Source organism: Vanessa tameamea, chromosome 7, assembly GCF_037043105.1.
Source record: "Vanessa tameamea isolate UH-Manoa-2023 chromosome 7, ilVanTame1 primary haplotype, whole genome shotgun sequence".
Lineage (NCBI taxonomy): Eukaryota > Metazoa > Arthropoda > Insecta > Lepidoptera > Nymphalidae > Vanessa > Vanessa tameamea.
In genome coordinates, this window is record NC_087315.1 from 2,222,169 (window position 1) to 2,247,455 (window position 25,287).

General features: G+C 32.4%; 1 protein-coding gene across 3 annotated transcripts in view; it reads right to left on the reverse strand.

The window, feature by feature from the left end:
* Positions 1–25,287, reverse strand: part of LOC113400731 (protein GDAP2 homolog) — an 88,394-nt gene that overhangs the window by 35,834 nt on the left and 27,273 nt on the right. For 2 of the 3 annotated variants that reach the window (XM_026640375.2, XM_026640374.2), the window contains exons 2-7: positions 11,100–11,265; positions 10,586–10,728; positions 9,107–9,239; positions 8,326–8,435; positions 7,727–7,966; positions 718–868 (exon numbers count right to left, since the gene is read on the reverse strand). In XM_026640375.2, coding sequence (XP_026496160.1) covers positions 718–868; positions 7,727–7,966; positions 8,326–8,435; positions 9,107–9,239; positions 10,586–10,728; positions 11,100–11,254 — 932 coding nt within the window. In that variant the 5' untranslated portion in view covers positions 11,255–11,265. The remainder of the gene's footprint in view (positions 1–717; positions 869–7,726; positions 7,967–8,325; positions 8,436–9,106; positions 9,240–10,585; positions 10,729–11,099; positions 11,266–25,287) is intronic. The other variant, XM_026640377.2, reaches the window with a different exon arrangement.

The following is a 25,287-nucleotide window of genomic DNA, read 5'->3' on the forward strand; positions in this document are numbered from 1 at the left end:
TGGCGAGATATCCGCTAAGAGGACATTATTTCATTCATTTTAATTGAGGAATTTTGTACATATTAATAACAAAATAATGGAATGGAAACGCTCGCAATATTATTTCAAGTTCCGATTGATTTATGACATTATAAATATATTCGACTACATTTAAAAAATATTTGGGTGTCGTGGGACACCCGACCTAAGCGAAATTATTTATGATATGGTAAATATATTTGTTCTGTGAATGTTTATATATAGTTAATAAAAATATTATGAATCAAAACTTCGGACTAAGCTGATTATATGCTGCGCTTACTTCCATGGACAAGAATAGATTAGATCAGCTTTTCATTTAAATGGTCGCGTTCTTTCGTTTCACATTCTCCGGGCTCATTTAACTCTCCATCAAAAAGGTTTTCCTTAAGGAATTTCCTTAAAACATTAAACGAGAGGCGTCGTGGAACCCCTGATGGGAACGAAACTGTTTTCGCTATGAAGCTTTAAATACAGACACAATCAAATTTAGAAGAAGAATGTTTGAGAATAATTAAATGATAAGAAATAAAATTGTTATCAGAATTCTTTTTCTTTTAAAACAAAACCGTATCTATAATAGCATAAACAGAAAAAGAGGACAAAGTCGCTTGGAGAATAACGGACGATTTCTGCCCGGTCACTGTTCCTTAAGGCGCGTAAAAGAAGTCGGTTCTGGAATAAAGGGCAAGCACTCACTGCTCGGACTGGTAGCGGCGCGCGGCGTGCGGCGCGGGCGCGGGCGCGGCGGGCAGCAGCAGCTGCGTGTCGGGCGAGCACGCGCGCGCGAACGCCGCCGCCGCCTCCGCCGCCGCGTCCTCGTCGCACAGCGACGTGTCGTCGTCCGCTGCTAACGAATGGATGGCTGTTAGCTGAGCATCGTATCCGGTAACTGGTGACGGTCGATGTCAAACAGTGAAGGACTGCTAGGGTAGTTTATTCTTGTAATTTAGGGTTAATGCCCCGGATATTGAAATTGTATTCATTCTGCATAAAAGAGATTTTCGAACTATTTATATTAGATCTAGGACATCATTTCGTCAAAAATTAATATATTATATTATATATATAATAATAATTAATATTCATATAATGTTTAATGTCAAAAATATTCCATAAAGCTGATACACATACTATTCATACAAGAAATAAAAATATTATTATTTATTTACTTTATTATAGTTACTTAAAAGAGCAAATATGCGAGTTTCTACTCGCTAAAGGCTGCTTTATGAGACTGTAAAGTTGAAATACCTATTGAAGATTCAAAAATGCATTTTTGTACAGATAGGTTGAATAAAATTAATTTGATTGGAATTAAAGGAAAGCTCTCTCTGAGATCTTTATACTTTATAGAAATAAGTAATATGTTTCAATAGGATCACCGTTTCGACATCGGTTTTCTTTTATCTATTTTAAATTTACAAAAAAAAAATAACACAGTTTTCTATTCGACTATCATGTGCACTGTATTTATAAAATAGATATGCATATTATATTGGATTGTTAGCTGTCACAATCGCACGAAGATGAACAAACGATCAGACAATTGTTTAAAAAACTAGTTAGACGGTAGATTCGCTAACACTACGTCAGGCGATGGCGTATTAAAGCATCAGACACGCTTGCGCGACAAAGCGAAATGCGGGCGACCTTGAAATGACATCACCGGCTAAGGCTAGGATACACGAGCCAAGTCAAATCAGTCGCCATCGCTTATGTATTCGAATTCCAGTTTTAATTCTGCAATGCGGCGTTCCTATCTCATAGGAAGCACTGTCGCTATCAGTTTACGATTTGTTTTCCTGATAATATAAGACGGCGTCATTTCATCTTTGATATTATTATAAATGTAAGGCATTGTTTTCAAAACTTACCAATGTGTGAGTGAAACTTATTATTCAAAAGTAGTAGCTATAGTATGTTTATATGTTTATCAACTTATTTAAACCCGATAGCTAATTTCGACTAAGGCCATTATTGAATTAAGTATTGATTTTCTTATCGACGATTAATCGATCGAATCCCAATTCTCTAACTGAGATAAAAACTTGTGTCTTTTATTAAATTTGAACACTCAGGAAGAATCGATAAAGGATTTCAGTTTGAATACAAATTATACTATTTAATAAAAGTGCATTGTTTAAATACGCATTTGCAATCACAATAGTCTTTGTCACGATAATCAAAGTCTAACATCTCGAAACGATACAATTTATTCGGAACTCTCGCTATCAGAGTTCTCTCTACCGCGTTGTCATTCAAACGCTTTCATTATGATTAATATTCTTAATATCTCAGCCGCATGTTATCTTATCTGTGCACCCAACGTATCTTACTGTACAATTAAAAAAATGTATATGGGACTACAAGCAATAAAAATATGTGCGTAATTAGATAAACGAGTTTGTACATGTTTTTTTTTTTTTTAATAAGAATTGACGTATAAATTGCTATAGAAATACGTATGGCTGTTAATTTAATTTATTTTTGTATACTGGTAGTCATAAATTTATTGGTCAAATGTATGTTTTTTTTTTTATAAAAAAGCTAGGCGAAGAGGCAAATGTTATATAGGCCTATATTAGCTGGTGGTGAATGGTCACCACCGCCCATAAATATAGGCATCGTGAAAAATTTTAAACATCGCCAATGCCTTATCAACCTTGGGAAGTAAGATGTTATGTCCATTGTACGTGTAGTTACATTAGCTCATTCACCCTTCAAACCGAAACACAAAGAATTGTTATTTGTATATAGCATCTTCGTCACCAATAAAAGGATAATTAGCAAAACGCATCGGTAATGCAATATTTTGTGACATGACATTTGACAACAGAAATTATTTTAGTGTCGCGTAATAGTTGGTGACTTATGGAATTGGAAACATTTGAAAAAACAAAGAATACCAACAATTTTAATTGACACGCACCGTAATATTATAATTTTACTTACGATCATATTCAAAAGCAGGATTTATCATTTCCGAACACAAACAGAAAATAACATCACGTTTTTATAATAACACAGTGTAAAAATATTTTATATTTTGAGTATAAAATATTACAATTTAAAGTGATCATCAGAAAAATATGTAATTGTATGTAATCTTTAAATATATAAAAAGCTAAATATAACAAGAGAAACATTTAAAAACAGAATTCAAATAAAAAAATGTTTCTTAAAAAATTCAACTGAGCTAAATGTTAGATACACATAACGAAAAAATTTAGGCACTTGTTAAATTATGGCGCGAAGTCATTTCTTTGTCTAAGATAAAATCTTGCTGGAGATACTCAGTTTTAAGTTTCTTACATTTTCTTTTCGTAAAATTCCTCCAAAGATATTGTTTACGTTAATTATTTATTTATTTTATTTATTATTACTACGTATTTATTGAATCCTATCTAATATTATAAATACTAAGGTGTGTTCATCTGTAAAATATTTATACCTTAACTACTCAGCCGATAATTGTTTTTTTAAAAACATTGTCCGGGGTACAAGGAGTGTATCCTATAACGCCCCCCCCCCACACGTGGCCGTCAACAGTCTTCGTATAAGTAATATACAAATATATACATGATTTATAAGCCATTGTTTAGATATAATAATAGTGCATTCCGCAATTCTGAACTGGTGTTAACGATTGAGAGATAAGTGAGCCACTTACCTTAATACAAAGTAAGTAACAACCACAGACTACTTGACATTCATTGATTAGCACTATCAAGAGCTATTTTCTAATAACTAATTATTGTTTATTTTAGTAATTGTTTTTTTTTTTTTTTTAATTAAAATCAAGTAACAAACGAACACATTTTTATAATAATTATTATTAAAACAACGAATATAGCTGCACACACTACAACGAATAGACACTGCAATATTTTTTTAAACCTCATATAAAACAATAGTTCTGAGGTTTTTAATATATATTTCGTATACAGTGGACTCCCGATAATACGGCACCTGGCTAATTCGGCATCTCGTGTAAATTTTTTTTTATGATATAGGTAGGCGGTTGAGAAAATATGCCATCTAATGTAAAGTGGTTACCACCGCCCGTAGACAATGGCGCTATAAGAAATATTAACCATTCCTCATACCGCCAATGCGTTGCAAAACTTGGGAACTAAGATGTTATGTCCCTTGTGCCTGTAGTTCACACTGGCTCACTCACCCTTCAAACCAAACTACAAACAATACTAGGTACTGCTGTTTAGCCGTAGAATATCTGATGAGTGAGTGGTACCTACCCAGACGGGCTAGCACAAAGCCCTACCACCGAGTAAGTAATCCGACATGTCTATTATTATTGAATCTTTTTTGCTTAGTAGATAATGTATGATTGAGCAGGTTACAACTTGTACGCGCCACCAATATTGTGCTCGACGCGTTTTTGTTTTGATTCTGATTGCTTAGTTTGAATTTGACTACATGTGATAGTTGATTGGTACTTCAAAGTATAACATATAGAATTATAGAATCTTATCATTGGATATGTAATTTGTCGGATTACAATGTTAAATTACCGTTGGTCCTTTGTATACCGATAACTGCATTTAATGTTGCAATATATTAAAATACTTCATGATAACTTTTTTAACAAGATCGTATAATAGGCAAAAAATGATTGATGAAGAATAATCTTAATTTTTAAACATAACCTTTCATAAACATTTTTTTATATTAATCAAAATGAAGTTGTAACTGAATGATGACTCAGATAATATGTTTAAAGGTATGTGTGTGTGTATTTTAATAACAAATAAATTATTTATTAAGGATAAGAGAACAATGTGCGCCTGTACGAACGGAAGACGTCAATACCCCAACGTAATCTGTTTTTTTTTTTTACTAAACATGACGTGGTTCGTTTCGTCGAACATCGACCCCGCCATTGATTAGAATACAAGTATCAAAATAGACGAAAGGAGGTAGACGAGCCTAATTTGTTAACGAATTTCAAACTGTTTGTTGAGCAGTTACAATGTTAACATTTTTATAAAAATTAAAATTAAATTGCAATTATAAATTTTATTGTTTAGTTACTCTCGTTAAAAACTAATCCCATTTAAAATAACTTGCCATACATTTTACAGATTTGTTTTGTTTATGCCTTAATAAATCGAAACTAACAAATACAGTGCAAATGTTAGCGAATTTTTTAAATCCTAAACGAATATTAGCAAACTATATACTTAATATATACAGCGCCATCTGTTGGTATTGAAAAACAAAAAATATATTATTTTTATTGACTTAATTTCATTCTACTACAACACGTAATGTATTATTGCATTGGCATATAAGGCATGTTTCTTGAAGCTATATATGATTTACGTAATTATTAAAAAGTTTTTATTTTAAACAATTTTTAATTTGTACAGATAAATAATTTCCATAATACAAGCTTAATCTATTCTCACCCGTTGGTCGGACTTTCATTTCCAAATTCAAATGTACGCTCGGTATTGGTGTGACTGGAAGCGCCATATTTTCACAAATTATTTATTTCACGACAACAATTTTTCAAGAGAACTGGCTCAGACTGAGGCGATCGATAATACTGAATACGTCAATATCCGATAAGCTAGTGTACTAGTATCTCTGATAAGCTCGGACATAATATTGAGGAACAACTGATAATTTAAACCTATGTCATTGTAGATTTCTTTATTAAAAGTCGAATAAAAGTAGTGATTTTTATTTAAAGATTAATTTTATAAGGTACTAAAACTTAAACGTAATGCGGCTCCAATAGGCAAATACTTTATATTAGAATAAAATCAAAAATATATCAACACGGACTGACGTTTCATATTTTTAAAGACATATCCTAATAATAATATAAAGAGTCAAGTTTTGTTTGTTTGTCTTTTCCTGTTTCACGCAAAAACTAATGATTCCATTGTTATGGAAAAAAATAATGACAAAATTCTTAGTTACGCGTGTAAAGTCGGGACTGGCAGCTAGTGGACCATAAAATTAGTTTATTTGATACGCGTTGTTAATTTGTTCTAAATAAATAAATAAAAATAATTCGTTAAATAAGAAAAAAACATTTTAATGATCAAAATCTAAAATAAAATAGTGATAAGCATTACAGTAAACAAACGTAAAATAAATTTTTAAAAACTAAATACATTAAAATGTATGTATGGAATTTTGGGTCCATTTTAGAAATGAGATTTGGATAGATTTTTAATCTTTTAGACGTTCTAAAAATAGTTATATAATTCACTATTAATGTCAGATTTATAAAGATACGGCCGATAAAGCAAGTAAATAGGGCGTGGATATAATATCATTTGATTAAATCAATTGAACAATGTTTTTTCATATAAAATTGATGACGCATTATTTCGAGAAAAATCTATATAATTTAAGATCATTGCACATTGATAAGATCCCAGTGATAAATAATGATTAGTCAGGATATTGCTTGAAACAAGTATATTAATGAATAACGACGACCTCCGTGGTCGAGAAGTGTGTACACCGGTTTTTATGGGTACGCCACCCCGAGGTCCCCGGGTTCGGTTCCCGGTCGAGTCGATGTAGAAAAAGTTCATTAGTTTTCTACGTTGTCTTGGGTCTGGGTGTATGTGTTACCGTCGTTACTTCTGATTTTCCATAATACAAGTGCTTTAGCTACTTACATTTAGATCAGAGTTATGTATGTGATGTTGTCCAATATTTAATATTTAATATTTAAAAAAAAAAAAAGCTATTGTTACGAACGGGGGTCCTTTTTGTTGGAGTCTCTTTGGCTAGTGGTTGGGGTCTCTTTAGCGGGTATGACTCTTTTTAGAAAAGTAAATTAAAAAAAAAAAAGAATTCTAATTTGAATTACGCATTCCATCGTTCCATCGACTGTATATGTTATATTTTCTGTTTCTCATCACTAGCCCGTCTGTCAAAAAGTTCAGCTAACTAGAACAGGGTACAGTAGAGTTTTAATGAGTTGAATGTGTTCAATAATTATAGTCATATAGATAGTCAATAGTTTACCACCGGCTCGGAAATGAAGATCTTGAACCTGAGAAGAACCGGTGAAAGAGAAAATCTGCGGGATCATTTTTACCAACGATGACTTTCATTTTGATTGCGTAATATTTGATACATGTTATGTTTACCTATAAAAATAATAACAATTATCGTCGTGTTAACATTATTTGTCTTTGTTATTGTACTGTTGTAAATGTGTTGGTGTTTCTAAGACTAAATAAATAAAATAACGTAGATTCTAATTTATTTTAGTTATTTCATATGAAGTAATTTTTTTTACTTTATTATAATCATATTATTCTCTTTCTCTAACTTTTATTTAATTTTTACTTTAATTTTACGAACGTATTGTATGTATGTGTGTATTAATGTACTTTTTTCAAATATTTGTTTTTATTTGTATTATCGTAATATTGGAAAGTATTTCCATACAAAGATACCATTAGATTTAAAAATAATTAATCCGAGGTCCGACATCTACATGGATATATATACTAACATTATAAACGCGAAAGTAACTCTGTCTGCTACCATTTCACGCTACGGAGTTCGACAGGTAAATAGCTCGAGTCCCGGGGAACGACATAGGCTCCGCTTTTTAAGTTATCCCCGAGCGGGTAAAGCGGAGGGTGACCGGCGCGAGCTGCGGGGAGAGTTACGTAGCCCAGGCGCGGGCGGGGCCGCAGGGCCGTACCTCGGTCGGCGTGCGAGTGCGGGTTGTGTATGATGCGGATGCGGCGCTCGGGGTGCAGCGCGTCGCCCGCCGCGCCGCCCGCGTCGCGCAGGCGCCAGCGCGCCGCGTCCGCCTCGCGCGCGCCGCGCGGGAAGTACAGCGGCGCCAGCGCCTGCAGCGGCGACAGCTCGGCGCCGCTCGCGCTCACCAGCACCACCTGCGCCGGCAGCCGCGCGCCCTCCAGGTGCCGCCGGATCGTGCCTGGCGGCCGCAGTTTATACATGTTTATACTCGAGGGTGATCGCTCGCACCCATCGAGCTCGGTATCTCGTTGTCTATGTTTGTCGTTGAGTTTGCTTACGACCTCGAAGCACTGTCATGACGTCGCCATAAATTCAAATACAGTACTAGAAGATTACTTTAAATATAAATTAAATATATCACGACATTGGATTGATTCTCATCGTTATCAAGCGATTGGTTTAAGACAGGAATTGTAGTCAACTGTTTATATATTTGTTCTATAATGAAAATATATTTTTTTCTAAACTGGAACATAGAAAATATACTCCTATAAACATTTGAACTTGGTTGAATATTTGAATAGTTTAATAACTCACGTAAGGCGACGTGCGCGGCGACGTCTGGCGGGAAGTTCCTCCGCGGCGAACTCACCACGCACAGCGCGAGCGAGCGGACGCCCAGCTCGAGCGCGCAGTGCAGGACGTTTCTGTAAGAGATATATTGTAATAATAAACATATACACATTCAGAGAGAAGCATAGACGGGTATCGTTTATCATTTCCTTAAATTTAAAAATAATATTTATAATTTAATTAAAAAACTTTACTGAAAATACACAGATTTTTACACTTATTAAATAATTTATAATATACTACTACTAGCAAAAGTCGGTGGACGTTGTCCTGCCTGTCTATATATAAGAGTTAATGTGTTTATGTATATATATTACCGTTTACGGTACAATCCCGAAGATTATTAATAATAAGGATTATTTATAATATTAGAATAGTTATTAGAACTTAATAATAATAATTTTATTTTCTAGAAGACTTGTACATTTCGTGGTATATACATACATTATAAGTATCTATAACATTCAATTATAATAATACAGATTCAAAATACATTAACCTTAACCTATTTCAAATAAAAGTACAATCAGAAACAGACATAACATTATCAATACATAAACGAAAATAAAATAAATATGCCAATGAAATACTCGTAACGAACAATTTAAAATAAAAAAATGACAAATTAAAAAATACTAAAATAAAACAGAATAAATTAATCTCAAAGCTTTTCGATTTAAGTGTACAAAAATCAAAGAGTTATTATTTTGAAAGAAGATTAACTTGTTCTTATGAATATACTTACTTGTAGCAGTTGTGTAAAGAGCTCTCGGCCGCTGTGTGATATTTTGCCACGTATTTTGGGCTCACCGTGTGTATAATGTGTCTACAGTGAAGGTCGAACCCTCCAGTTACTACCACTTCCCCTGTCCGACATTCTGTAATTAGAAAAAGGGGAAATTTGAAATATATCATTAGGCCTGGTTTTTTGCTGCTAATACTATTTTAACCTCCAGTAATTCTTTTCACTGTAAAATCTGTCCAGCTCGGGAATGAGCAACTCAAATTTTATTCAACAGAAAAAAATATTGAAAGTTTATAAGCTATTCGGGACATCGAAAAAGGGTACAACAATTGGTACGATGGTAGGTATTGCTGGTTTTCAGTACCTAGCAGTCAGAGATTTGGGTATTGGCATTGAATACACTCATGTACCTCGCAAAGAAGCGCAGTCATTGTTCTTACATGAAATCTTTTCGGATTATATGACTTGGGGGAGACTTGGGGTCAAATGGGAGGGGGATAAAGAGTGTATTTGTGTGTTACACGTATTTCAACACCCTGGCCCTTGAGCATAAATATTAAATTATTTATAAGTATAATCTTGTTATAAGTATTAGTATTAAATTACTACAGCACTAATTGTTTACGATTCATTTCGTTTAATCTGGTCATCGACCTTTACAGCTGGTATGATTATTATTTTAATTGCTTATTTTACAATTAACCTACACGATACAGTTTGATTACAACTTTCTGTAGAGCCATTTTAGTTGAGCCGATAAGAGAAAAATAACACATGAAAAATATTATAAAAGTTGTAAAAGGCAGAAAGGATCTTAATCGCAGGTCATCTGGTTTTTTTTTTTATATGCTTAACTTGAGTGTATAGTTAATCTCGTGTCAGGTGATACGGTGAATACTTGAGAAAAACTACACGAGACAAAATCAATTCTGCCACTGAAGTATCGTAGAATAACCTCTTGTGGAGATTTTTTAGCAGGGAAATTGTTTAAAGTCAGTAAGGAGATATCTCAGTTTCAGTTCATCTTCAGTTTATAATAATTAATCTCGACGGTAAAAGAAAACATCGTGAGGAAACCTGCATGTGTCTAATCTCAACGAAATTCTGCCACATGTGAATCCACCAACTCGCATTGGAGCAGCGTGATGAAATATGCTCCTAATCTTCTGATCAAAGGGAGAGAAGGCTTTAGCCCAGCAGTGGGAAATTTATAGGCTGCACATGTTGTGTGTTGTGTAGCTTTATATCAGTGTCATTTCTTTTAAGAACTGTATAATTAATTCTGTGAGTATCACCCCCCCTTTATACAAACGAACAAATTAAACCTCTTTATAATATAAATATAGATTTGTTTATAAAAGAATTAATTGAATAGTAGTATTAGACCACAAGTGATGTAGTTACACCTAGATACCAAAAAATCCAATGTAAAAATCGTAATTTCCTATCAACATATTCGTTACCGTTTATTGACCGTACCTAAGGATTTGGTAATGATTTCCTCCTTCAAGTCTGGTCCCGCTCCTTGCATGATACGCTCGCTAACTATATTGCATTCTGACAGCGTCTCGTCAGTTGTGTTCGTGATCGCATCCACTTCTAACGTTGATATATCGCCTTGCCTGAAATAAAATAAAGACTTTTATTGCCTTACGACCTTCATTACGTTCCATAGTAATAAAGAAAATGCAATTTATATAACTAAATTCTGTATGACAATCTTTTTGTCATTTCGTATCTAAATGTAAGAAAAATTCAAGAATTTTTTTTTAAATAATTCCATATAATAGTTATAAATTCAATAAATTGTTATTGAGATCGATTCAATTTGAATTCAACTCCAAACCAACGTCATCTAACGCTTTATTGACATAATATGCAACTTATTATTCCAATTTATAAGTTCCACTTTAGGATTACAATTAAATTTTATGAGGCGTAAATTGTATATACCAGGATTTTTTGTTGATTTTTATAACTATGATTAGTTTACCAAATAGCGAGACGTTGGTTGATCTCATCGTCATAAGGGAACACGGGATATGCGTGTACTGGGGGCGCCTTGTCCGCGTAGTCCGTGAGCGGCGCGGGCGCAGTCTGCGACCAGCGGGTCACGGCCACCCCGCCGGCACTCGCCGGCGCACGCATCACGCTATTTTCTGAAAATGGACAATAAGATAACTATGAAAATTGTGTAAAATAAATTTTACTAGCGGTATGGCTTTTGACTATGCCCTTCTCGTTAGGAAAGAACCCTCTCGTCAATTATTCAACTGAAAAACAGCGAAACTTTGTATAAAAACAGGTAGAAATTAAATAAAAATTTTAGACCCTATTGGATTAGTTGATAGCACATTGGCGATGAAAGTTGTATACGTACTAATTAGTGTCTATAAAAATACGCAGCCAGCATTATTTAAAAATATACTTCTATAGATTAAAAGTTTACCAATAAGCGTGAGACCGCCATATTTTTTGCGTAATTAGTGTGAAGTAAAATATTCTCACCAGCGCCCACTGTCACATGCGCGGTTGAATTTTTTATTTAACGATTAGCCCACGCGAGGACTTCAGCTTATTTGCAATATTTTTTATTTATGAAGTTGTATTTTTTAATTCTCATAGATATTAGCTATTCTATATATATAGTAAGATTTATCAAGTAATAGCTTTTCTTTACGCTTTACAAATGTAGTTAATTTTCTCGTTAATTCTTCGACTTCGGTAAAGACAAGCATATCCCATACATGCTCGTCGTACAGAAGTCGCATGTGACATAAAATTTTATAGTAACCACTTTAATTGGTTCGTTGCTCAAACAATAACTTATGTACATTAGACGGACATTAGACCTCTACCGTTATAAGTTTGGTAATGATTAAAATTATTACGAAACATCGGGAAATTGGATGAATGACATAAAGTGTTATTTTTTAAACAAAACATATAATTTTCAATTGACTTCACGGGTCATCAATGTTTCGCGATTGAAGCCACTGCTTTTGTTACTGCTTATACTGTGTGTGGAGGCCTTAATACTTTGCCAATGCCGATGCCGTTCTGAGAAATTAGAGGCATTATTTATTACGACGTTCAATGTAAAACAGTCGATAGTCAATAATTGTATCCGCGAACATGGAAATAATAATTTCTAGAACAGTATAATTTAAAGTCTAGAATTATTAATACGTATAGAATACAAAGGAATGAGAAGAAAATATAAGAGATAATCCGATCATACAGACCAGGGATACCGAACCCCAAGAAGACCAAAAACACCTCTTTAAGTACAAGGAACTGGCAAAACATTGCGGGTTATTAAAAAAGTTTTCAATTGAAAAATAACACCAGATGACTCGCCTATAAAATGTAACACGATTAGAGTCCTATATAAATGTCTATAATAAATAATCAGTCAAAGGTCAAAGTGAATACAAATAATATCGGCTTTTAAAATAAACGTCACTTAATGGGGTGTAAATTTATTGTATGGAAAATTGTATTGACATTCGTCATTTCTATTTTAGAACAAGTATTATATTTAAAATTTCTAATTAAATAGACGTAATTTCATTCGATTTAAAATAGGATTAGATAACATTACATGTATACATATATTTAGCGTTACACATGCTTATTGATAGTTAAATATCTACTACCGGTTCGGAAATAAGCTCCTCGGTCCATAATAAATGATATATTTTACAATTATAGTTTTTATATAATAATTTAAAAAATATATTTTCCTTATTTGAAACAGCCTGGAGGCGATCATCTCATTCCCAGGGCGTGCAATCATCTTAAGTCGTTGTTATATTATGTAGCACGCACGCAAACGCACTTTAAAGAGTCTTAAATTTTACAATTAAATATTTTCGAATGTTTCCTAGGATCTTGTTGTAAAGGCGCTGTCCCACAAAACAGTTATTTGGTCTGTGAAATCTCCAAATTGAAGTTTATACTTGTTCCTAGCGTTAACACTATGTACGTCACAATTTTTAGAAGAATCGTTCATTTTGTTGTATACGTACATAATATTATCAGAAATATATTGAGAAACGACTGTCAATATTTCAATTTCTTTAAATTTATTTCATAATGAAACTTTGCGGCTCAAGTTACATATTGCGCAAGCCCTTTTCTGCAACACAAAGATCGTATTGATATCGTTTGCATTAGCCCAGAATGCCAAAAGGATATGCTGTGGAAGTAACTAAAATAAAGAAGAGTAGCCGTATACACATCATTCAACAATCTAATTTTCTCAACCTAGAATTTAGATCATGATGCCGCTTCGAAGTAAAAACATGTAGGCACATAAAAATGCCGTAAATCAACCCAAAAGATAACATCAAAGGCACAGACAACACGTCTGTGCGGATTTGAATTATTAAAAAAAAATAGTAGAATACCTAACAAAACTCTAGTACTTTGATTGTAAACAATTTATTGGATACTGATTGTTTTCTGTATGAGTAATAATATTATAATAAAATATTCTGGTTATATATAGCACCGGACGCCGGCAACATTATTTCTTTAGTGACATCATATCTTTGACACGGAAACGCTATTACGATTCCAAATGTAATTTTCATAGAATCATTTAGGTTTAAGTAGACGTTACCAAAACGGGCTTAAAACGGACAATCCATACAATATAGAGATGTCCCCAATGATAGATGATCCCAATTTTACTTGGGGTAAAATTGGGATAAGGGCAGGAGAAGTATGGAAGAAGAAGACATGCTGCGCCGACCCCATATATATGTAAATTTATTTAATTATGGGAAGGCAGAGAAGCGAGTGAGTCTCGCGATAAGGATTTACTTTCCTCTATAGATTAAGATGGAAGAAAATATCATAAACTACTTTTTGCACCACAAATGCGCAGTCAACTAAAGGATGGAAGGTGTACTTTGTCTTTGATACTCTTTAAACTCCGAACTCATCACAGCGTTAAACGTCATAATGTCATATGCGATATTAACTGTAATAATAATTAGAGCGACATACGTATAAAAATTGCGTAGCACCGTATGTCTCTTGTCAACATTTCACGGGTGATATACGAAGAGAATACTTACAGAATCGCTCGGCTGAATAGAAGATACAAAATTTTACTGTTTTCTTTTTCGTTTTGCGGAGAATTAACTGGCGAGTGGGCAACCCATCCCCTAGTTATATATATAGAGATTTTTAAATATATAATAAAGTTTCACAATTTGTATTGAAATAAGGTTTAATTTTGCTTAACAACTGACAATATGCTTATTTTATTAGCAACAACATTGAGATTGAAATAATTTAGTTATCGCACCGCGATGGATTTGCAATTTTCTTATTGATGGCCCATTGGATATGTAAATGTCTATGATCGGTGGTGACCACTTACCTACTTGATGGTAAGGTACATTTGGCCATCTGTATACTTATATTATATAAAAAAAATATTGAATTATTACATTTGTTTTCCTTTTTAAAATTCGTTCAAAACGACGACAAACTATAACGGTGTGTAATAATTAAAATAGAATATTGAATAGCTCCTTTGATTGAGAGGGCCGCAATACCTACTTGAGATTTATAATGTATCACGTAGTCAAATTAATGAGCCTCCAAGAATAGCACTCACTGCTACGAACGTAAAGCCAATGTACAATTATTATTGTTTTATATTTCAAACAATTGAATCAATGTTTCGTATTACACAATACGTGAATTTTATCATTTTCCGAAAACGATTATTTCACGTTTATTAACATCAACGCCCTTAGCCTCAAATAAAAAATATTATACAATATTTAAGTATGAAGGCATTAGATTTATTTTTTTGTTGTTATAATTAATAATATAAATTAAAATATTAATTTAACTCAATATATTATTCTTTATTAAAGTAGCAATTTCCCTCTTGTATTTAAATACAAGTCATTTTTAACTACGTAGGTATCATAGTATCGTCAGTCAATTTCAATCTAAAAATAAATTAGTAATCACCTTAGCATGGCAGACTAAAACGATTCGTATAATTTGAGGAAAAGAAAAATTGGAAAAGTTACCCATAATATTAAGAAATTCGGGAAATATATATGAATAACATTTTTTACTTTGGGTATTTGTACAAATAAAATTTTCTACAAGACAGCATCAGCTAGTGTCAAATAGTCTTACTCTATGAGGGAAATTACACAAAGGAATATATAATATGAACATTCTGTTCACCTGTCAAGCTATGTAAATAAGGCATAATTATGCACCTAAAATTAAATATAATTTTAGTTGGAATTACCAAAAGTGATTTGTGAGTATATTTAAAACTTATAAATAATAAAGAAAATTGGTGAAAGACCTTGTTTATAAATTAGTATTTATTCTTGTTACTAAACAGGTTATTAATTTCCAAAATATTTTTTTAAATGTCTTGATTTCGTTATCTCGAACTAATTTGGATATACAACTATTTACGTATTAAACGACTTAATATCGACGAGCAATTTGATTTAACGGTGTATTTTAGCAAATTGATATCGCAAATAGCACAAAGGTCGTCCTCGATCGTGTTGCGTAACGTTAATATAAACTCTTTATAACATTATCATTACAACTGTTTAATCAGGATACGTTTCTTTGTTTTATATAACCGTTATTAATAAAAATGAAATAGATCTGAATTCGCTATAAATATTTTGTTTTATTAAATAATTTAACACTGTGTCAAAACATTGTAATTCAAACAGTGTCTAAATTAAAAAAAAAAAACATTGCGACAATTACTCAAAGAATTATTCTATTGTTTCAGTCTTGTGATAAGGTCCCCCTTTGTACTCGAAACGACCACAAACACAGTACACACTAATATTTGACAAAATTAAAAATTAAGAAAAAAAGCTTTTCAAAAATACAATATTATTTTATGTCATAATTTAAATTATATTGTTACAAGGTGTACATTACAATCCTCTAGATTACATTCTCTATTTTTTTTTTAATTTAACAGATCATGAATGATTTAAAATTCAGTCTAATCTTAACCAAGCGATGAAGTTAAATAAATCTGTTTACTATAACTAGAGTACACTTTAAGAAGTGGAAGTGTACTTCCTGTTTTATTAGAAATGTATATACGTAGAAACAAAGAAGGCACAAGAAAAAATCTTATTGTAGAAAAAATAATAATTTAGCTTCACTATTTTATTACAGAAGGCTATAATTATATATTTTACAACCCCCTTTCTTGCCCCTTTATACAATTACGAAGCAATAAACACAATATGACGTTATTATATAACCCCTATTAAATGTTACAAATATAATATATAAAAAAATATGGAAATATAATTATGTATTTGATTATAATATACTGATGAGGTTTTATTTAATAAAAAAATATATATTATTTGAATGATCAAATATATATTATTCCGTTAATGTACAAAGGGTTAGAAATATCAAGTTAATATAATTGATTTGCAAGCAAATATTTTAAATGAAAAAGATACTTTACTTGATTAAATAACATCATACCTAAAACGGTCATTCTCGGAGCACAATCACTGAATTAAACTTTGGTGAATTAATCCTTACAACGAACGCGTCCGCTTCGGTCGGGATGTAGCATACATGTGACCTCGAACGGGTGGTACACCCCGAGCTGAGAGGGAGAGTGGGCGACTGGGAGGGATGAAGGCCGTGACGTCACGCGGTCGACGAACCTCGGAAGTAGGTCATGGGATCACAGGTCGATCTGCCAGGTTTGAAAGCATTTCCGATGTCGTTCTCTTGTGATTTGTGCGACAATGAAGTCGATGTTTGATTTTTACGTTTTGAATGATAATTTCAATATTGATTTGTTTATTAAAGACTTAAAATTTATGTTTCATAATTTTAAAAACACACAAATACGCATCTAAGGCGGGGCGAGTTACGTAGTATCATATTAAGACATATATAAGGCTGAAGATCATAAAATCTTTTAGTATTTGAGTCCGAGTCGGGTCAATATAAATTATTAGATTTTTCTGCCAAGAAATTTTCAGTAACAGTTCGGAATTAGGATGTTCTGTATACGTTCTCGTGCATAGGAGAGCAAGTACTCGCCATTTATTGTGTAATCAGCAACACGATTGCGTTTCGATTCAGTGGGTGAACTAGTGAGTGTTATTACAGAAACAAATAACAACACAACTTAGATTCCGTGTACCTTTTCGAGTACCTTTCAAGAGAGTAAAAAGATGGAGTTTACTCGTATCATTCTACAAATAAATTATCACTTTAACGCGGTCAAATCGAAACTTTATCGTTGCTGTTCAGAGGTTTCCTGTTGCAGTTCGGTCGATATTGGATCGATATATAATGGGGATCATATCATAACCGATATAACTTATTAGAATTGCCCTCAATTACGATTGAGCTAAATTTTTATGAGGAATAGTCGAAGTTGAATCCTATAATGTTAGTAGAATTAGCCCCCAGTTTATGTAGATAAACACATGCATATAATTAATCTCAGATTTCAGCCATTTAGCTCGTCTGAATATCTATAAATGAATTGGTAAAAATATATAACGTTCTATGTATATATGAATAGGCAAAGACAAATTTTCAGTACATTTTTCTTCCTTCTCAAACGTTATTCTTTTATTTTTGTTTCGTACCTATTGAAAAGCTTAAGCGTCATTCATAAATATTGGAAACAGAACTTTATTAACGTTTTAATAATGATTTTAGTTGAATTATGAACATTGAGCAAATAATAGTTTATGTAAGTATATAAGCGAAATACCACTCAAATTTTTCTTACCGCTTTACCGCTTTTTTAATTTCAACTTAAATGGGGAAACTTTGTATGAATTTTATTCGTATGAAGACGGGACGAACAACTAGTTCATTATATTTATGTTGTAAACTTGGAAATGTCAGTTGAATCGAATCAAATCGTCAGAAAGACTTAAGCGCCGATATGCTATTTTTAAGAAATCAGGGTTTGCAAAAGCACGTTTTATGCGCTTAAGGTTATCTTCCTTTCCACTGACGAAATTATTACAGTAGGTACAAATTTCGAAGCGTAGTTTAAGACGACAACATGTTTGCTTCTACTTAACTTTGGAGTATATTGAACTCGTGTTTCAACTATGTCTATGAGCAGAGTACTATGGAGACTGTAATCTAAGTTTAAAATAACCTACAATTTGAATGCAGGTACGGTACTAATGCAATTGTTTCTAGCGATCACGTCGGCGTTATGACTAATGACAGCTAGTTTAAACTTACAAGGATATCCATAATATTATTTATAACATAATATAATTCGTTATTATCTCTTTGTAGAATTATATAACAATCTGACACATATAACCTAATATAATAATGTAAAAGAAAGTTATTTGTTAATTAACTGCTGCTAGTTATTTGTACGGTGTATTTATATAAGTTGTATGTATCACTCTCGAAATTAATTAATAAGGTATTTCTTTATTGGTTAAGTTAATAATTAAAGTAAAACAATACAGTAATATAAAATAATGTTATAACAACGTTCCCGGTTCTAGCGTATCCAGAAGAGAGCTTAAATTTCGCGCCAATGTTTTCTTTTTTTTTTTTAATGTTGCCCGCTTCAAAAATCGTAGCGACAACAATAAATAAATTATTAAAAATGTACTTTAATGTATTACTTGTGTATAATATTATATTGTTATGTTTGTTTATATTATGGGCTTTGTGCGAGCCCGACCGATAAGGTACCATCCGCTCATATACTACCGCCACAATACGTCATCATTTACATCTTAGTTCCCAAGGTTGGTGGAGCGATGGTGATTTGAGGAATGATTTATATATCTTACAGTACCAACATCTATTTTTTTTTTATGGTATCGGTATTTAGACGTCCTAATGGGCCACCTGATGGTAAACCGTTTCGTAACGTAACGTCACGTCTTACGGCGCCAGTCATTTTTGACACGTGGTACTGGCGATCGATTAGTTTAAGTTACATGACATTGGTGAAATAATCTGTGCCCTCTCGGCAAAAATAAAAGCCAAAAACAAAAAAAAAAAACACTTCTGTCGGGCGTTCCGAGGCGTATACGTATTTTTTTCAATTACATTTAGTTTGATCCCATTTCGGTCACGATGGGCAAAGACTAGAGATATCTACAGGATATGGATATGCGGAAGCAGGATACTCTAATCCTCACTCCCACAATCCCATGGGACGACATTCCGAAACGACCGGAGGTGGAATATAATTGTTTAAGATATATCGTTATTGTAGCAACGTGTATTTGCGCCGATACTGTTTAGACACAAATTCATTATATACGTTTATTCTATTCCAACCACAAGAGGAGAATAGCCAAATAAACAACGTTCGACAGCAAATTGACGCGATATTGATTAATCTTTTGATATTCACTATGGATTTGGAAAAAAAATGGCTTTTTGAACGTCGACGAAACTGTTATCGGAATTTTGGAAGTAAAATTAATGTGGAAATAAGTTGTTAAGTGTAATAGTGTTGTATCATAAATAAATATACATTAACCATAAACACTTAGTAGTGCACAGTATAGCTGAGTTATTAGCAAATCGCACGAAATACGTAAATCTAAAATTTGTCTATCCTTTTTGCTGCTTCTAGACTAGAAAAAAATATATATTCAATTTAAAAAAAAAAACATCTAAATATTTACTAGAAAAAAATGTCGTCAAGTCGATTTGGTTGAATCATTGGTTAGTTAGGTTCATATCATACTAGGTTTAATCATAAATCTCATAAAAATAGATAGGATATTAGAATTATTTGTATTGCTTTTGACTGTTATTCGAAAATGATTAAAAAATAAAACTGATTTAATTAAACTTAAAATATTTTTATTTATATTTGGTACTACAAAAAAAAAATTTAGTGTTATTTTTTTTATTAAAATCTTTTATTTAATTTCACTTGTATGTATGAATGTATGTACATATGTCCTGGGATCTTGCAATCAATATTACACCCACTTCCACTGAAGCTATGGAGCTGAAAGTTGGCACACGTATTTAGTCTCCATGACAATGCACGATTCATGAATTGCTGCCATATTCAATCCAATATGGCGGACGTTACAAAAAAATTAAAATTTTTGAATTACGTACAAATGACACTTCTAAATATTCTAGTTCTCTGGTTCACAACAATTAATTTTTTTTTGTTACGACTTTCCTTTTTTTTATTATTAAAATTAGTTCATACATAACTTTAATTCCTATTATAAACAAAATCGATAAAATGAAACTCTTACGCAATATAAATAGCTTCCGTGTTATTGTTTTCGACTTTCTTTATTTTGTAAAAAATAAATATATGTTAGTAATTATATTTTTATTTATTATAAAAGTATGTATTTAAAAAATATGTATCTAAATATGCCCCATAGTACTTTTAATGAAAAATATCATATTGCTTCGAGTTCATGGGGATCGAACGTAGTCACTCTCAATTGATGTTTTCCTTACTTTGATCAGTTACTCTATCGTAACATTTAAAGAATGGCTCGAATAATCTGATTCTATGCGAACTGATTGCACATTTTTTTCTAATAGACATTTTCAATATTCATAATTTATATAAAAAAAATGTTTACTAATAAAATACTCTTACTTTTTAATATCGTTCATATGTATGTTCGGCGCTTAATTTATATAAACGTTTTTTAGTCTTCCTCACGCGTTTCACTTTATTTCCCATATTTACACAATTAAAATTTATAACAAATAAGTTAATAAAAAACAAATGCCTAATTACTACTACACTATTTTAACTTAATATATTTATTTACAAGAAAGAATAATATTTATTATAAAAAAACATGAAACAATGAATTTACAATTAAAATTACAAAAAAATATCTCGTAACGTAATGATGCGGCGAAAAGATCGACACGTCTGTCTGTATGCATTTTGTTCGAAAATAAGAATATCTGATTTTAAAAAATCTATTGATTTTACTAAAAAAGTGATATAAGGGTAAACTAGTATATTGCTTGTAGAATAATCTGACAAAAAACCAGAATTATTGAATGTATATAAGTATAGTTATTTTAGAGGTAACTTTGTGATTTTTTTCTATCGTACCAAATTAATTACACCATGTTTTCAAAATAACAAATAACAAGCATGTATCCTGAAGATTATCATATTTTTTTTTTTTCATTTGGTTTACTGCATTGGATCATATACTTTTTTGCATTATAAAACTTGCATTTAGCTCATGTAGTCCCCTTAATGTAATTACTCATGACTTTATTTACGTCCCGATATGCGCCAACGCAGATTATAAACAATGACTGAGCAATAAAGCTCAATTGTTGGAAACACTATGACAATGGTTGGGTTTTAGAGATAATCCCATTTCACAATGTACTTACAAACATGTTTACTATGATAAAGGCAAAGATAATATCAGAATGTCATGTAGTTTATATTTATATTGTATAGACGTATTCGAGCTATGAAAAACTGGTCACCTTGTTGTTATACACTCGTACTCCGAGAAGTATACTCACTTGGTGGTAGGGCTTCATGCATGCCCATATGGGTGGGTACTACCCACTCATTATATATTGTACCGCTGGTGTTATTGTTTCCTTTTAAAGGTGAGTGAGCCAGTGTAACTATAGGCACAAGTGAGATAACATCTTAGTTGCCAAAGTTGCATTGACTATGTAATGGTTAATATTTTTTACAGTGATCATGTCTATGGGGGTGATGATCACTTACTATCAGAAGGCACGTTCGCTCGTCCACCTGTCAATAGCATAAAAAATATAAATCACTCCTAACATCGTCAAACTTCAAAGGATAGGACTTCAGATGATATGTATCATGTTTTTAATGTTACATCGAGTTACCGTCTCAACAAAGATAATTGATCCTTCCATGGGCAAGGTGTTCGCTTCTATAAATTCCCGGAAATACTTTTTCTAAATGCATATTTATGCATACACGGTACATATACCAAAATATTTTTTTTTACAATTATTGTCTGTCTGTCTTTTTGTTCCGGCTAATCTCTGGAACGGCTGGACCGATTTTGACAGGATAGAAGGAGTAAGTTAGGGTACTTTTATTTTAGAATTATATATAGAAAAAAATAAAGTCACGCTGCAATATCCAAATAACGTAAATTGAAAAGCGCGCGAAGACGCCGGCACAGCTTGTTATAAATTATATATAATGCGTAAAACCGAGTATAAAATAACGTAATGATATAAAAATAGTAACTAGGTACGGTTCGTATCAGTAACTTTTCATTTAATTATAATAATCAACAAATATGATACAAAATTACTAGTATGAGCCTCCACGATTAAAGTTTGTTAAGGTTTTAACTATCCTTACTCAATCACTCTTTATACCTGAACACACCATTACCAAAAAGTTTCATTAAATTTGCCGGTAGCCTACCGGATGGTACCAAGCACTGCCACCAGTTAAAATAAATCTGAGAATTCTCAGTAAAATGTTCAGAATAGCACACGATGGATTTTACACGCATTGCTATCGCGCCTTCAACAGAACCGAAACGCGCTGTTAACATTATACGAATCGCTTAAAATGTGCCACCGATTCGTTACGGATACGTTTTGGCTTCAGAATATATGATTTCAATCGCGCAAAGTAAAGTGTTATTAAACAATGTGCTTGTAAACTTTTCTAAGCACTCCATACATCCTTGATCGTTGTATACATACAGCCGGCTCGGTATTCTATAAAGATTCTTCTTTATTTAAGTTAAGTTACTGTTTCATTAAATTACAAAATAAACTACTGATAAGGAAAAAATCTTAAATAACACTCTGTAAATAACCCACTGCCAGGTTAACGCTTTTATTTTTGAGGTTTGAAGCTTATTCTATCACGCTATTCTAATACGGGATTGACCCATGGCAACTCGTCATCTGTGACAAGCCGGTTTCCTCAATATGTTTTTCCTTAACCACTGAATACGATATACTTTTTTTTAACCTTGTAAGGCGGACGGCCAAATAAGCCAACTGATGGTAATTGATGACCACTGCTCGTAGACATTAGCTCCGTTAGAAATTTTAACCTTCACCAAAAATCAAGCTCCGGTTTGAATTTACGTCTACTAACCACTGCACCATCTCGGCTTAAAAGTTAACATTGTTTATAAAGCCTTTATAGGTCGCCAATGCGCTTCAGCTAGAACAAAGACAGTACGCAGTACAATGCCATAAATACCCCATCGCTTGCTTTACGCGTTCTTGTATATTGTGGGTTATTATAATACTACCTACTTTTGTTAACAATGGTATAATTTCAAAATAACTCAGACAATTCTCATACAATTTCTGCGTTTTCCATTACTTAATTTAAGACTCGAACAAAATTTGAATAAGAGAAGGAAATAAAGTGAAAATCACCTGGAATGTATTTACTCTGTGATAGTAAGTAATAGTAGTTATTTAACATTCGTTTAGTAATAAAAATATTTATATGGGAAACTATCTGACGGTTACTGACTTCGTCCTAGTTAAATAAGAATTATATTTACTTCTCGATCGCAGTACCACCTATATGGGCTTATTTAAACCATCCAGGGACACATTCAAATATACCGAAAAAAAAAAAACATCGAAATCGCTCTGGTGGGGTTCAACTATGTTATGTATTAATTTCTCACTTTACAGACTTGCGTCGGTGCACGGAATAATCTTTTTGTATTATATGTTATGTCTTTATGAAATTAACAATTTATACTTATGAAATTTGATTGAAGATAACTTAAGTACGAATTATAGTTAGAATTTTAATCAGCGCTTACATCGTCAATGCGATTCTTTGTTTCTGTAATTGCAATAGTTCACTCATCCTTCAAACCGGAACACAGCAATACAGATTATTAATGTTATACGGTAGAATAATAGACCTCTGCAAAATGCTCTTCCATCTGATTAACATAGATCTTCAAAGAATTATTTGAAGATAAAATGTTCCTGGAAGCGGGATGTAAATCTTTTTACAGATAAAGTCGCGACAAACACGAATAATATAGACGAGAATAGATTCCGAGTTTAAAACTGGTCTTTTTAAAGGTACTTGTAATAGTGGTTTAAAAAACGAACGAATTCAAAGTTAATAAAGTAGTAAAGTTGGCAAAATCGCCTTAAGGAATATAAATCGGAACGGCGAGACAAAGTCGCCGTTGCAAAACATTCAGAGGCCAATGACTTTACTGGTCGGAATCGGTGGAACAGATATGGAAATATATAGAAGATCTCGTACCTTCTTCTTCATGAGGATCATGCATTCCGTAAGGGCATATAAGCCCAGAATACGCTATTAAAGTTACTGTTATAAATATAGTTATCGAACCGAAAAAACCTATCACATCATATCAAAACTGTGTTCCTACTACTGTGAACTTATATTAAGTTTGCATAATGCAATGAAAAACAATAATGTCTGTATATTGTATTTTTAATGTATATTATATTTATATTATATGCTGTTGTTTCCATGAAAAAAAAAAGTAGGATGATTAGGCTGTCAATAGACAATCCATATTAATAGTAGGATTATGACATTGAATCGATTTGACCTAGTGACTAGAAAATACGAATCTTAATCGATGTTTGTGAGTTTAAGCCCGACCAAGCACTCGACTGATCTCTCTTCGTTTATGTGAGATTACCGTCCATTCGGATTATAGGGGAATAGCGTGTGCACCTATCTTCGTGCAAAAAATAAGAGGTCACTTTAATATATCTGAGCAGTTTGTATGTTTAGTACTGGAATTATTTTATACAAAAATTATAAAAAAAAAAATTAAAAAAGAAGCGATTTCAATAGCATATTGAAATAATATAGCAGTCAGCAATAGCGGTTGATTCGTTGGCAACTCTTGAAGACGTTCTTTGTTTGGCTCCGAAACTCATCATCAGATTTTTACGAAATTTATACGCGACTAATTCGGAACAAACGTCATTCGAAAAAAAAAGAATGAGGCTAAGCATTAGACAAAACTTAGATTTACGTATTCCATACGATTTTTTAAATAACTCAAGTATATTCTGTACTACTAACAGTCGTTGATATATCTTTACTTATAACATAACCCAATTTAACTTAATCATATCCACTTTCATTTTACCTCTATAGTTCCGATAAC